Source organism: Pteropus medius, unplaced genomic scaffold (genome assembly GCF_902729225.1).
Source record: "Pteropus medius unplaced genomic scaffold, Ma_sr-lr_union100, whole genome shotgun sequence".
Taxonomy (NCBI): Eukaryota; Metazoa; Chordata; class Mammalia; order Chiroptera; family Pteropodidae; genus Pteropus; species Pteropus medius.
This window is the reverse complement of record NW_024351730.1, coordinates 21,637,524-21,653,486: the sequence shown is the minus strand read 5'-3', so window position 1 is coordinate 21,653,486 and position 15,963 is coordinate 21,637,524. Positions and strand designations below refer to the sequence as shown.

At 34.9% G+C, this 15,963-nt stretch overlaps 1 protein-coding gene across 1 annotated transcript; it reads right to left on the bottom strand.

Annotated features, from left to right (window-relative positions):
- Nucleotides 1-1,654: 1,654 nt before the first annotated feature.
- NPFFR2 (neuropeptide FF receptor 2) lies at nucleotides 1,655-13,532 on the bottom strand. Its single transcript, XM_039845413.1, is given in 4 exon segments — nucleotides 1,655-2,774; nucleotides 2,776-3,532; nucleotides 8,359-8,458; nucleotides 13,165-13,532. Coding segments are annotated over 4 exon segments (1,275 nt in total). The 5' UTR covers nucleotides 13,493-13,532; the 3' UTR covers nucleotides 1,655-2,684.
- Nucleotides 13,533-15,963: the final 2,431 nt, after the last annotated feature.

Sequence of the window (15,963 nt, the reverse complement as noted above, 5' to 3'; positions counted from 1 at the left end):
GTGTCCCATTCAGAGATTACTCAGTTTGGGCTGTACAGTTTTAGATAAGCTGCTTGATGTCTCTGAGTTCTAGTTTTAATATGTATAAAATGGGGATTAAACAATACTTATCTAATAGTCTGAGGTCAAATACAAAATTATGTGAAATTTCTGGCACATAAGCTCAATAAAAGATCGAGTTTTTATTATCGTTACTATAATCCACATTATAGGGCATCTACGGACGAGTGAGGCCTAATTCATCATGCCCTTGAAATTTATGTTCTAGTTACAAGGATAAGACAAAAATTACAATACAATTGAGATTATCATATCAGAGGTACGCAATACTTAGAGGAGGGAGTAAACATCTCTGCTGTAAGAATACAAACAGACTTTCTGAGAGAGGTAGCTTTTTATTGGAACTAGGACAAAAGGTAAACAGGCAGAGAGAAGAATGAAGCAGAGGAACACTCATAAATTAAAAAAACAAAAAACAAAAACAATAATTCAGTCTGACATCTCTGTGTGACTAGTGTTTAAAAATAATTTGTGTAGGAGGTGCAACCAGGAGACAAGAGCCAGGCAGTGATGAGCTTTGAGTGTCTATATGCGTTTCAACAGGCAGAGAGTTTCTGGAGGAATTTTTATAAAGAAGAACCCTCTGCTTCAGGAAGATGATTTTTCCAACTATAGAAAGAATTGAAAGACAGAAGACTGAGAGCCACGATGGGATTCCATGAAGAGAGTTTTACAACCATTAAAGAAAAGGTAATGAGGGGCTGAAGGTGATAAAAGGTGATAGTTAACAGGTAAGGGTGAAAATCTGAGCCAGAATCCCTTCTCCACAATCCCAAACCCCATTTCTGCTTGCAACATATTAGACACAGTTCTTTTTTCTTACATTCACCTAAGTCAACTTTCTCAGACATAAAGCAGGATCTTGGGGCACTAGTTTCCCCTCTAGAATCACCAATAACATATAGGTGTATACCTTGAGTTGTTTTTACAGAAACAAAAAACCTCCACCAGATAAATGCTAACTCTCATTGACCACTGTCACGTAAACTCCAGACTAGCTGGCGTGAACGATTGATGACCAGAACTCCTAAAATATCTCTTTGTAACTCCAACTCCTACTAATCAGAAGATAACCATGAGCTGATCATGCATTGAAGACCACTACCCCGAATTTCACCGTTTAAAACCAACTGCCAACAGTGGGTGGAGGGTTCAGGTCTTTCAGTGTTTTCACTGCCCGTTCTCCTCTCATCAGTATCCATGAAATAAAGCTTTTTTTTCTTTCATTGCACCCCCTAATTAGCTGTCTGCAGTGCCCTGAGAACTAACCCTTTATGTGGTAACAAGGGATTTAGTTATGATTTTCTGGTACTGGTTGAATGTGGGGATGCCCATCAGAAAGTCATAGTCTTTAACAAAATAGTCTTCAAAATTTAAGTATATCAATTATAAATAGTATTTCAGTAAATCAGGGCAGAGGAATATAAAATCAAATTCTATACCTAAAAACTTCAAAAATTTGTCCACCTGGTGGCAGGAAATAACACTTGCATATTCGAATATCACATAGTTCAATTCAGTTATTTTCTCAAAGGTCTATAATGCTGAAAAACTTTTAGCTTGAACTACATAAATAATTGGAAAAACACAATTGTTCCAAGCCCAAAAATTTATTTGTATTTGCCAACCTTTCCTAATTTTCTAGGGACTTATCTCACCCTAGAACACAAGCTAGCATTTACAACTATTATCATTATGTAATTGTAAAACAGCAGAATCCTGGGGGTTGCAATTCTCTTTATAACAGTAGTGTGAATTTACTAACCGAGTAGCAGTGTTAGATTTAAATGCTGTGCTCAGTAGGAAATTTGGAATAATTGTTCTTGCTCTGTACGAATTTTATGGGAGTTTTATGATGATTGAACATCTCAGACTAAGCACTTCAAAAGAGAGCTGCCATTCTTCTGCCAACTGCTGCATTATTAAAAGATTACCTTTTTATGTCAGAGATTATATTAACAAGGGGTTTATATTGGGGTCCTAAACTACTTCTGTAAGAAACATGGGCTCAGCTAGGACATAAACTTCATTTATGAAAATATTAAATAGCCAGTTCCTATGGAACAATGTTATGATTTTACCAATTTTAACTATACTCTTTAAAAGAAAAAAAAATCAGCATTTAAATATGAAGACATACAATATCCTTTTATTTGCTATTATAGTTCTTAGTTCTAAGAAAGCTAAGTACATTTCAAAAGCACGAACATATAATTAAGTCTAAAATTTCCAATTTCTAAAATTTCAGATTTCCAAGAGCAAAGGAGAGTTGATAAAATGTACTCTCATGCAGAGACCTGCCCATTTATCACCATATGAGGACTGTGTGTATCCATAGACATAATACACATGCTTGACTATACACAAATGGGTAAGTTGGAGAAGGTCAGGCTTTGAAATCTGTTACTAGAATATAGATTTATCCAGGTAAACTTGTATATTAGCTACTGTACATATTTTTAATAACATAAAATTGGTTATGAACATGATTATTTTGTTTATTTATTTTTTTTCCAGAGAGGGCTTTCCATACGTTTTTCCCCTATGGAACATCCTTAAAAGAACTGAAATACAAAGTCATAGAAAGCAACAGTATTTCAATATATGACACATAGTTAAAATCATCACACAAGCTCTTCTTTAATCTCATTGTTATTGGTAGCTCCTCCTAATTCTTCAATCATAAATTCCTGTTTGGGGTTTTCAGCACTTTTTTCTAAAGCAGATTTCCTCATGTGGAGTTTGAATTGTAGATTCCAAGGCTAACTGATGAGATGTATTTATGACCACATTGTTTTTAGCTCTTAGGGTGTAGGCTTCCTTGGGCTTTGCTCTTTTTTGGCAGAGCTGGAGGTGAAAAGCATCTTCAAAACCACGGTGAATATTCACATGGAAGAAACCATAAATGATGGGGTTGATGCTGCTATTGCAAAAGGCCAACCAGTGTGCAAAAGGATAGACGTAGATGTTGATGACCTGCAGTTCATTTGGAGACAGGTCGGCATAGTCTGAAAGCATCATCAGAGTCCAGAGGGGCAGCCAGGAGAGAATAAAAAGCAGGGCCACGATCAGGAGCATCTTAATGACCTTCTGCTTCTTCTTAGATACCACTTGCCGCTGCTTCTGGTTCTGTTTGCCCATGTGAGGCACTGTCATTTTGAAGAGTGAAACTCCAATCCTTCCATACATGATGACAATGAGGGACAAGGGAGCCAGATAGATATTGGCAAACAACACTGTAGTATAAATCTTTCTCATTTCCTTACTTGGCCATTCTTCCCGGCATCAGTAGACTGCAACGGTTTTATTCTGGGAGTTGAGTCTCACTCGGTAATATTTTTCTTCTTGTACATGTAACATGATTGCTGATGGAGATATAATGGCAATGGCCAGGACCCAGATTATTATAATAATGACAAATGCTGTCTTGATAGTGAGCTTTGGTTTAAAAGGGTAGACGACACACCGAATCCTACAATTAAAGGCAAATATATCAGTGAGGCACTGCCTCAAAACTCCTGAATTGTGAATTAAATTCAAGTAATTTCCACATGCCTCTCAGAAACATAGAAAGCTACCATTAGTAGGAGAAAGGCATGCACTCCCACTTTCCATCACCGATATAACTTTTCATTCAAAATATGAATAAGTAGAGTACACCAGACACTATTATTAATAAAAGTAATAATAGTAACTAGTATATGTTGAAACCAAACATTTAATACTCTGTTCTAGGCTCCATTCCACTGGTTTGCATGGATTATCTCTTTAAGCTTCACCATTTAAAAACAGAAAGAAAAAAAAAACTTAGAAAAGATAAAAATCTTGCCCCTAATTATGTTTTTTTACATGAGTAGTTTGGCTTCAGAGCCCATATTCTTAAGCTCTTCTTCATGCCTTTCTGTGGTCCTCTCCCATATTATCATGTGCTTGGCTACGTAACTTGCCCTGGCCAATGGGACATTAGCAAACATGACAAAGAGAACTTTTTATGCACTTGCACATTGGAGCTTGTCTTTTCAGTATGCTTCCTCTTGAAAACCAGCTACCAGGTCGTAAAGAAGCTTGAATTCGATGAGAGGCCATGTGGAGAAAGACCTTGAGGATGAGAGGCTGGCCATCTAGGATGCTCCAGCCCTGTTTAGCTCCCAGGGTAGTGCTGCATGCAGCACGAGTGATGTCAGCTACAATAAGTGAGCAGGAGAAACACTCAGAGGCACTCAACCATCCATAGAATCATGAGAAATATTAAAGCATTATTGTTTTAAGACACTAAGTGTTTTGATGGTTTCTTTCAGAGCTAAGAGTCTAAGAGTTTCCATTATGAATTCTGATAATGTGTGTTCTCACTGGTCTGTGTCCTCTGGAAATTCAACATTAGTATATAGAGTAAGTCTGATTCATTTCACTTCCATCTTGTTATTGTGATTCTTGATGTTATTATTACTGATATTTACTATGCTAATTATAAGATAATCACACCATTATGTAACTGTATAACATTTTATATTTTTCAAATACTGTCATCTATTTAATCTTTCTTGATTTTTATGATTACTGTATAAAACTGAAATGTTTTAAAAATTATTACTTTCCAGATCTGCAGGTAAGAAAACTTAGAGCTTCTAAGTGGTCCAGCAGCAACTTCAAATTAATTTATCTGACATATCTTCATATAATGACTAGTTAGCTTGAACTCTGTTCTGTTGGCCTTCTTTGAAACTACTTAATTGCATATATAAGGTCTTCTGTCTTAATTTCCAAGTTTTCATATAGTCTTCTGATCAGTGAATCCTCCCATTTATTTGCCCTTAAATTATGGGTAACTTCATCAGCACAATTCTAGGTATTTTGCTCTTTTTGTAAACTGACTATTAAGGACTCAAATTTTTATAATTTAATCAATCAACAAATATACATATGTATATTCAGAAAGGCGAAGATGAACAAGATAGAAAATGCTCCCTGCCAGGAAATAGTCAATGGAAATATTATGTAATTATGCTAAAATTATGCTAGAGTTTGGAGTTGGCCAGTGCATTAGTCAGGATTCTCCAGGGAAACAGAATCAACAATGTATATAAATATATTAAAAGACATTTATTATAAGAAATTAACTCGTGCTATTATGGAGGTCGAGAAGTCTCAAGATCTGCAGTTGGCAAAATGGAGACTAAAAATGGAGACTCAGGAGAACCATTGGTGTAGTTCCTGTTCAAGTCTGAAGGCCTGAGAACCGGCAGAGCCAATGATATAAGCTCTCGTCCGAAAGCTGCATGCTCGAGACCCAAGAAAAACTGATGTTTCAGTTCAAGTCCAAAGGCATAAAAAGACTGATATCCCAAGTCAAAAATCAGGCAGGAGTTTTCTCTTACTTGCAGCTTTTTTGTTCTACTCAGGCCTTCAACTGATTGAATAAGGGCCACCTATTTTAGGGAAGACACTCTTCTTTACTCAGTTTGCTTACTTGATTCTTTTGGTTCAGTCTCATCAAAAACACCCTCACAAATACCGAACTATAAAGTCTGACCAAAGCAAACCATAAAAACACCCTCACAAATACTCAACCATAAAGTTTGACCAAATATCTGGACATCCTGTGACTTAGTCAAGTTCACACATAACATTAATCATTACAGCCAGTTAGGAAAAAAAAAAAATCTCAGTATTCTAGCTCAAGTACCAAAGGATGAAGGCTGGTTTGGGACCAGTTAGCATCCAGAGCGATAAGATAGAAGTGAAAGAGAGATGGTTTCGAGAATAAATCTCAACATTTTCACTTGAATTGGGTAAGTGATCCTGACATTCACTAACTGGGGAACATGAGAAAAGGAGCTGATTTTTTTATTCCGATTTTTATATGGGACTGGTAGTGAAGATAGATTCAACTCAGGGCATATTTAATTTGAGGTGCTTGTTATTGGATGTACAGATGAAGTCATCTAGCAAGTGTTTTGAACATAATTGTGAAATTCAAGAGAAAGACTTAGTCTGGAGAAATAGGTTTGGAAGTTTGTTTGGAGTTTGGCTTCTTCTAAGAGCTGACTCTCAGAAAAGCACTCAAGTACAAGTAGTTTAGACAGAGATGAAGGTGTGGTGGCTTTAAAATATGTCCAAATTCTTTGACAGTCCTTCCAAATTCTAGTGCCTTACACTTGAATATGAACTGGCCTTAATGACTTGCTTCTAATAAATTGAATGTAGAAATGATACTGCATGACTTTCAATAGTGTTCTCTCTTAGGACACAGACATTCAGAGCCTTGGACTGACATGTAAGAAGTCCAGCCACCTTGAAGCTACCATGCCGTAGAGCCCATGTGGAGATATAGTACCTAAGAAGCCCCTATCTCCTAATTGTTCAAGTCTTCCCAGCCTAAACACCAAGAGACTGAGAGAGCCTTCAGCCCCGACCCTGGAGCACCCTTCCCCCTACCTGATGTCGAGTGGAGTAGAGATAAGCTATATTGCTGAATCTGCCCACATCACAAATTCAGGAGCATAATAAATACCGTTGCCATTTTAAGGTACTAAGTGGTTTGTTTTGGAATGTGACTTGTTATTTAACAATAGATGACTGAAATTATAGACAAGTGATGTATGGGTGGGATGACGGGCAGTAATAGTGTGAATTAAACCATCAGTCACCGCGTGGTCCATATTTTCATTAGTTTTTTGAAAACGTAAAATATTATAGATACAGTTAAAATTTTTTTGGTAGATCTATTTAATCCCAGTCATTTTCCTCTTTTCACAGCAATCCTGAAGTTGATGTATATCCCTCCTGTCACATTTTTTAATGCTTTTATGGTACTGGTCTATATCTATAATATTTTAAATTTTATATAATGGCACTATATTATATTTATCATTATGTAACTTCTTTTTTGGGATTGTATGCTTTTGAGATTTATGCATTTTGATATATTTCAACCTAGCTCACTAATTTTAACCATTTATTCAACAAATAAATATAATACAATTTATTTATTATTATAACCTCATTTACTTTTTAAAATGAAGAGCAATGTTGATTTCTAAATCTCTGTTTGGGAGGCATACTAGAAATAATAAAAAAAGGAATTTAGGGACATTTAATACTAAATGTAATATGGAAGTAAACCTGAAAAGCTCAAGATTCAAGTAGAAAATAAAAAAGGATTTTATAGGTTTTATTCACTGTAAAGATGACATGTATAATTATATGAGGATAAAATTTATTTTAAACATTCACATCAAAAAAAGTATAGTTCTACTTACTAAAGTTAGTATAAGTATTATTATAAACAAATTAATATATAAAAACAATTTAATAATAGTAACAGGATATAATAAATTTGTAAATTTAATGGAAAAATATATCTTTAGCATATAATGATTAGCATATGTTTAAATTCTATTTTTTACCTGTAAACCAAATAAACTAGATCTATATGATAAGTTCTTGGAAATAGATTAAAACATTATAAATAATGATGCAAATAGATTAATATTAAAAATAGAATCTACCAAGTTTTTTTGATGTCAACAATTCTATTACATTTCATATTTTTAATCTCTCTCTCCATATATATATAAAATTTCAGATATAGTTCAGCACATTGACACTTCTACTATTAGAAAATTCAAGATTCTAGTGTGAAAATAATAAAATTATACTGTTGTGGACTGCATATTTGTATCCCCGCCCCCGCAAAAAAAAAATCTATATGTTGAAACCCTAAACTCCACTGGGATGGTATATGGAAGCGGGACATTTGGGGGTAATTAGGTTTTGATAGGGACATGTAGGTGGAGTCCTCATGATGGGATCAGTGCACTTCTAAAAAGAGAGAAGAGGCTAGAGCTCTCTACCATGTGAGGATACAAGAAGAAGAGGCTCTCTTGCCCATCCCCCACACCCCCACTGCAAACCAAGAAGAGGTCTCTCACCAGACACTGAATCTACTGGCATCCTTAGAATTCCCAGCCTTAGAACAGTGAGAAATAAATGTCTGCTGTTTAACCCATGCTATCTATAGTATCCTGGTATAGCAGATTGAATGAAGACACGTATCATTCCTGATTATTTAATTTTAAAATATGGACATTTAGTAGTTTTCTTTTTTATTTATGGAAACTTTAGTGTATGTGTGTCCGCGTGCACATGCGCACACCTTGCTGTGAAAGTAGATATTATGGATACAATAATTTTGGCATATATACCCACAATTTAGTAGATTATACAGTTTTCTCTGGTTAGGTGGATTAGTTGCAGACATGCCCATTTTTCTGGATTCAGATTTTGGTGCTGACTTACCTATCCACTGCTATTGCAACCAAAGTAAAGACTGAAGCTGCAACTGATATTCCCAGGACGAATCCACTGATTTTGCACATCATGCTTCCAAATGGCCATCCTGATAAAGAAATGGAACAGTAAGTCTTTGAAAAGATTTTTTTAAATTTTACTGAAAATATAAACAGAAAGGCATGAAATCAAGACTGATACAACTTTCCTAAATGATATCCGGGGAATAATCAATGTTTCTCAATTATTTTTATTAATATCTCCAGAGATCTTTTTTCAGTATACTAGTAATAATATCAGAATCACATGGTGGTTACAAATTTCTAGGCACTGTAATAAGTGCTTTGCATCTATTAACATCTCTAATTTCAATAGGCTTTTGAAGGCTTTATTATTCTACTCAGGATACAGACTAGGTAACAAATACATATCACATGCCTTGACACACAGCCAGTTAACATCATATTAAGAATTTGAACCCTAGCAGTGTTGTTCCACAGTTCAATGAACCTTATACAATAATGCCCTTTAAATGAATAAAATTGGAAAAAAATTAGAATTCTAATCACATGTTGAAGCTTTAATTCCCAACATGATGGTATTAGGAGATGCACCCTCCAAGAAATAATTTAGATGAGGTCATGAGGGTGTTGCTCACACAATGAGATTTATAAAAGAGGAAGAGAGAAAGATCTCTCTCCCATGCATGCACTGAGAAAAGGCCATGTGAACACACTGTAAGAAGCTGGCTACATACATACCAGGAAAAGAACCCTCCCCAAGAACTTGACCATGCTGGCACCCTATTCTCAAACTTCCAGTCTCCAGAATGATGAGAACATAAATGCTGTTTAAGGCCCTCAGTCTATGATATTTTGTTATAATAGCCTGAGCTAAGACACTTTGAAAATAAAGAGCACTTTGCATGAACAAAAGTAGTCTATATGAATTACTTCTTAACTGAACCTCAGTTACTAGAATGTTTATGAGAGAAATTACTAAGATTATTATAACAGTTTAATATACTAAATACTTATCTGCTATTATAGGAAAGTAACAATCTTCCACTGGCAAATATTCTAGTTTCCTAAAAGATGAATGCTGTATATTTCTGATTTTTAAAATTTATCTCTTAAACAATACTCTGCAATTTATTTAAAAAATATTCTTACCTAACTTAAAATATTCCCAGCAATCTAAATAATCCAAGTATATTTAAAAAAAAAAAAAAAACATATTATCGATCCAGACCTTTCTGAAATAGGTGTTTGAGTGAATCTACTGAGTAAACCAAGAGAGCATGTCTTCTCAGTCCTAAAATTAGTTTTAGTATTATTTCAACAAAAATGCAAAAAAATAAAATAAAAATAAAAAATAAAAAAATAAATTTAAAAAAAAGAATGTATATAGTCATTGGTTGAAATTGGAAGAAGAATCATACGATTTATCTCATGTCCCTCACCAAACTCCATTTGAAATGACAGCACAGCACTAGGGCAAAGGGAACATAAATCCATAGAAACTGAGGTGCCAGATACTAATGAATGGAAAGTTGGAAAAACAACATAATTCGCTGAATTATGTATAAATGCTATCAGATGCCATTAGCTTTTCCCCAGGTGATCATAAGAATGGAAGGTACTCTCTAAGGAGTTGGAGCACAGTGGCTCTTGACTCTGAGTCACCAAATTCAAGTAGAATGAGCATCACAATGCAGAAGCATTAAGTGAAAGTACACGCTCTGTACGCAATATCGCTGGCCCACTTAATCTGGAATGCAACAGCCAGCCTTATATCCCTATGGCAGTAGATCAGAAAATTTCCATCTGGGGAAGGTGATCCTCTCAAGAACAGTGAGATGCAGATTTTTAACAGTTATGGATTTCCCAGTAAATAACCCAGACTAATGAAGCCAGGAGTGGTCCTAACCTCATCCCCAGGCATGCAGAGGTTCAAGGCAACCACACAGTGCCTCTTTTTGAAACACAAACAGCTAAGTAGCAGTTGATATTAGGGAAACCTCAAAGAAAAAAGGAAGAGTTTAAAACAAATAAGAAAAAAGAAATTTAGGAGAAAACCAGTATGAATGATGTAAATGAAAAATGAAAAGCAAACCAAAATTAATACCAATAAACTCAGAGATATAACCAGTTTATTCATGAAATATGTGCATGAGAGTGTAAGAAACAGGGAGAAAATAAAATAGCTCAAAGAACTTAAAATATAATAACAGAAATGAGGAACGCAACATAGAGTCTGGAAGAAAAAGTTAAGAAAACCTCTAAAATAGAACAATAAGGAGCAGAAAAATAAAAGAGAAAAGATTTTAAAAAGTAGCAATTCAGAATCTCTAATATCTAACTGAGTTAAAGAAAGGAAAATGGAAAAGAACTCTATAAGAAAATTCCCCAGGATCAGAAGGCATTTATTTATTTTTTTGATTAGAAAAAAAAATCTACTTTGTGTACAGCACAATAAAAAAAAAAACCAACTTATTTCATAATTGTCTGAAATTCAGGACACTAAGGATAGAGAAAAGCCCTAAGATCTTTCGGGGGGGTGCGGGGGTGGGAGGGAATCAAAATACAAATCATGAATAAATGAAGCAAAGTCAAATGGCATTAGATTTTTCAAGTTTCTAAGGAGTAACAGCAGAGTGATCTCTTTAAATATTTTTAGGGGGAAAGAAGTCCAGCCTAGAATACTTTACACAGCTAACTAATCAAGTGTGAGGACAGGGTAAAGGTATTTGCAGACCTACAAGATCTCAAACATTTTATCTTAATGTACCCTTTCTCTGGCAGCTAACAGAGAAATAAACCAAGAAAAAAAGAAATGGCATTTAGAAAACGTGATTGAGAGAGGCGAGATTATTTGGGTCTCAGTGAAGGGCCATCCCAGAGCAGTAGATGAGCTCCATGTCTGGATAGAAACAAGATGACCGAGAGCACCTGGAGGGCAACTTCAGGAAAAAGTTGCAATTTACAGATTACTTGCTATGTTTGAAGGTATTGATGAGAAATTAACACTCCTGGAAGAGAATCTGAAGATACATTACTGATAGATACACACACAAATCTAAGCAAATCAAAATATAATGTCATTAAATCCAGAAAAACAAACAAAAAACATTTTATAAGAGAAAATTTGCTGTCATTGCACTCTACTTTGTTCAACAGGAGTAAGATACATATAATAACAGGGATGCAAACTCTGAATATTGATTTAACCAAAAACTATGATATAATTATTTTGAGAGAATGAGAGGAGGTAAGGAGTGTGAATGTATATTTGTGGCTATGCATAAATCCATGTGACATCATTTACACTGAATTTCAGCCAATGTTGTTTTCCCAACTTCACATTCAGTAGCATCTGACACTCAGTTTTTATAGATTTATGTTCTTTTGTCCTAGTGTTGTCCTTTCAGTGGAGTTTGGTGAGGAAAACTGCCTCATGTGGTAGAAGAAGATTATGAAAACTAAATTATATCTTATACAATTTGATAATAATATGATGAAAACATGTTATTTAGAAATATGATAGTAATTACCAAAAATAAATGCAAAAAAGCTGCATGTGGCTTCCTCCTGGGAATGGGAATCAGAAGTAAGGAAGAGTAATGTATGTGAAAATGTTTTTCATGATAATTTAATTATAAATGTTTATAGGGAAACATTGAGAGCATTTCTTATTGGTGAAATAGGTTTCTTGAGAACAAGAACAATAATTTTTATTAATTCTTTCACTCTTTGGCTAACATAGTATCTTAAAATTGTACTTTCTTATCATTTTTTAATGATAAACATCACTAAGACACTGAATCTATGAAGTATATAGTGATAGAACAGGCATTCTGAATTCTCTCTGGTTCTCACACCAGAGAAGGAAGGAAACTGGTAAATTCTATAGAGAAACCTCTTATTCTTCAGTATAGTGATGTTGAATGCTATGAAAGGATAAGAACTATGATATGGCTCACGCTGCTCTAAACATTTTTGAGATGTTGCTATTGTTTCATTTTTTCTTATAGACATGAAATACGAATATCTTAAGTACTGTTCATTAATTAATACAACAAATATTTGTTAAACAGGTACAATGTACCAAAACTTTACTAGGAGATGGACATATACCGTTCTTGTACTTCCAGAATATATAATGTAATGCAAAAGCAGTAGTAATATAGGCCCACAAGCACTCTCTGGTAGTACCGAGTCATTATTTACGTTGTAAGTTACCACTGATGAACTACCACTTTTTGATAAATCATTGGGACTGCTGCTACACCTTCCATCAAAAACTGCTGGAAATCTCCCCCAACTAACCACAAGAGGGCGAAATCATCTATTTATATTAGATTGAAGATACTGCCTGAGTTGAAACCAGACTTACCAGTTCCTGAACTTTACAGTCCATAATATTCTCAATAATATTTCTACGATATTATATGTTCCCTGAGCTGTATTAAGCAAATTCAAAGTCTTTGGTAATATATACTAGACCTCATTCACTGATGACCTTCTGTGAATACTATAAAAAAAATAACAGCTTTCATTTCTCATCTCTGCCACTGGCTGTATTTTTCGCCATAATTCTTATTATTCTCTAACTACTTATATATTAGTTTATTTTCTTTCTCCTCCTTTAGATTCCAGACTCTAGGAGGGCAGGTACCTGGAGCAGTTCTTAGAACTCCATAAATATTTGTGAATGAATGGATGACTGTGCCATGGCTGCAGGGAGAGGTGACATTTTCTCATATCATCTTTGCACCACACACAAATCAACATCTGCACTACACAGTCAACATACCTGCTATAATGTTGTCCAGCAGTGTGAGAGGCATGCAGAATATGCCAACTAGTAAATCATTGATCACCAGGTTCAAGATGAAGAGATTAGTGACTGTGTGCATATGTTTGTTCCTCATTACAATAAAGCAAACCACTGTATTTCCCACCATGCACAGGAAAAAGATCAGAAAATAGGAAATAATGAAGATCGCTGCCACTTGAGCCCAGTGAAGATAGTAGGTCACATAGGTAATGTTGATGTCTGTGTACAGATAATGCTTTGTGTCATTGACAGTCCAAATATGATGCCAGTTTTCTGAAAAGTTTGAGTCCTGTTTCTCATTCATGATGGACCTGAACAAAGGAGAGGCCGAAAAGAAAGAGCATAATTAGAAACAAGTAGAACATAAATTCCGTTCTTGAGTTTAAGAGAGATAGTTTTAAAATTTTATACAATTTTGATGGGCCTTCTTTAATAATCCATGTTTTGCATGAAAGTGAGCTATAAATAAGACATTTGAATTATTAGGATTTTAACCAAGAGCACTTGAAAATTCCACTTCGTGCCATAAGTAACACTTAGTATTCATTTTATTTTCTCAATATACTCTGTATTTCACTTCTTTATCATACTTTCTATCCATTTGCAGAGTTTCACAGGGAACTTTGGAAGAGAAATCTTCTAAAACTCCCCTTCCTCCTGCCTCCAGATATCATAACCTGCCCAAACTTCCTTGTTCCTTTAAGGCTAACTTACATGTCTCTAGCTTTACTGATAATTTAAACAAGATGAGGTGTCTACATCTTTAAAACACCATTGAAATAAGCATCTTCTGTCTCCTTTATTCTGCTTTGACTCAGTCAATTGAATATTCTTTTTATACACGTCTATGTGCAGACAGAGGCGCCACTTGGTAAATTTCTTAAAATAGGTCCAGGCTACTCGTCTTGGTTTCACTGAGCATAATTCTATTCATATAGAATGTATTCAATAAATGTTTTTATTTAGAATCTATGTATCTTAATGTAGACGTTTCAATCCACCCTGTGTGTCAGAGGTCCCCAACAGTCCAGGTGTGGTGATTTACTAGAAGGACTCACAGGACTCAGCATATAGTGTATTTAAAGCTAAATATTTATGATAGCAAAAGGTTACAAAGCAAAACCAACAAATAAAAAGGCACATGATGTAAAATCTGCAGGAAACAGGCACAAGCTTCTGAGACTCATCTCCCAGTGGAGTTACACAGGACATGCTTTATTCCTCTAGCAATGAGTCTGACAACATATGTGAAGTGTTGTCTACCAGGGAAACTGCTTAGAGACTCAATGCCTAAGGTTTCTAATTAGAGATTGGCCACGTGGGCACCTTCTTCCTAGTACGTATCAAAATTTCAGACTCTCAGATGGAAAGTATGTGAGCAGCATGACCTATGTTAGATTAGGAATAATTGGCCGCTCCTATCATTTAAAGAAACTTTATATCAGTATGGGAGCCTGTTTATGGTTTAATTTCTAATCTCTAACCAAGAGTCAGCTTTGCATGCAGGCTTTTCTAAAGATAGCAGTCTGCATAGTGGATTTATACAGGTGAGCTCCCATATTCATTTTTTTGGAGTAGTTTCATAGACTTTAAATAGGTGAAGTTAAACCCAAATGGTTCTTTACAAGTAGATAATCAGACCTCAGTTCTGGAGTAAGGCATTTAATGACCTCATTATCACTTGCATTTTTCAGTCTTTAAATCCATTTTATACCACCTTAAAGGAACATGATTATTTTTGCAAATACTACATAAGAATTAAGATATATATTATTTACTTCTGATACTTGACTTTGAATAGTTCTCACTTTGTATCATATGTACAGAGAAGAGTAAACAATGTAAATTACTAAGATAAAATAAGTCAAAGCCTCTGATATAAAACATGTTGAAACTGACTATCCAGAGGAGGAAGTAAATTTGACTTTAGAAATATTACACATTCAATTAAATGTCTTCATCAAGTCATATAAAAATGTTCAAATAACAGGGCAAAGGATCTATCATGTCTAAAATTTAATTTTAAATTAACTTCTGTATTACACACAAAACAGTACTCTCTGCCTATAAGCCTAAATTGTCAGCAAGAGTCTATTAAACAAAACTGCCATTGTGGGATATATTTTTCCAATATCAAGGGAAATGTTCTGTTGTTTGGGTTGATATTGGTCAGAGAGAAAGAGCAGTTATAAAAGACAGAAACAAGAATGTGTCATACATATCCAGAGAATTCTTGGTGATACTGTAGTGGAGGAGAAGGGTGGATGCTGGATTTTCCAAAGCACGTGTGATGGAAACAATTTTATTTATATGTGAGAGCAACATTCAACAAGCATGACTTGTGGAATGTAATGTAAAAGCAACCATATTTGTTTCCTGCTGACCCTTTATTATTTGAGGCTAATTTCTCCTTTACCCCTGGATATTTGGAAGAACTCCTATTAATTAAATCATTTTCTGATAATATGAAACAGTATACTAATTAATGTGTCTAGTCTAGCATAATAAGCAAAATCTTAATTTCCACCAAGGATGGCCCTTGGCTTTTCTCTTTACTGACTAGCCCTTGCTCTTTGATATCTCTATGCCCATCTTGCCAATTTCAGTTCCCATCTTTGCCAGAGTTGTGGGTGGACAAGGTGGAAAGAGTCAGGACAAGTCCTACTTTTCTTTCTTTATGTTTCTTGGCCTGAACAGAGTTTTAAAGCTGACCATTACTGGAACCAGGCCCAAATAGTTTAGTGCCTTATAGGAAATAGTGGCAAGCCTCCTCAC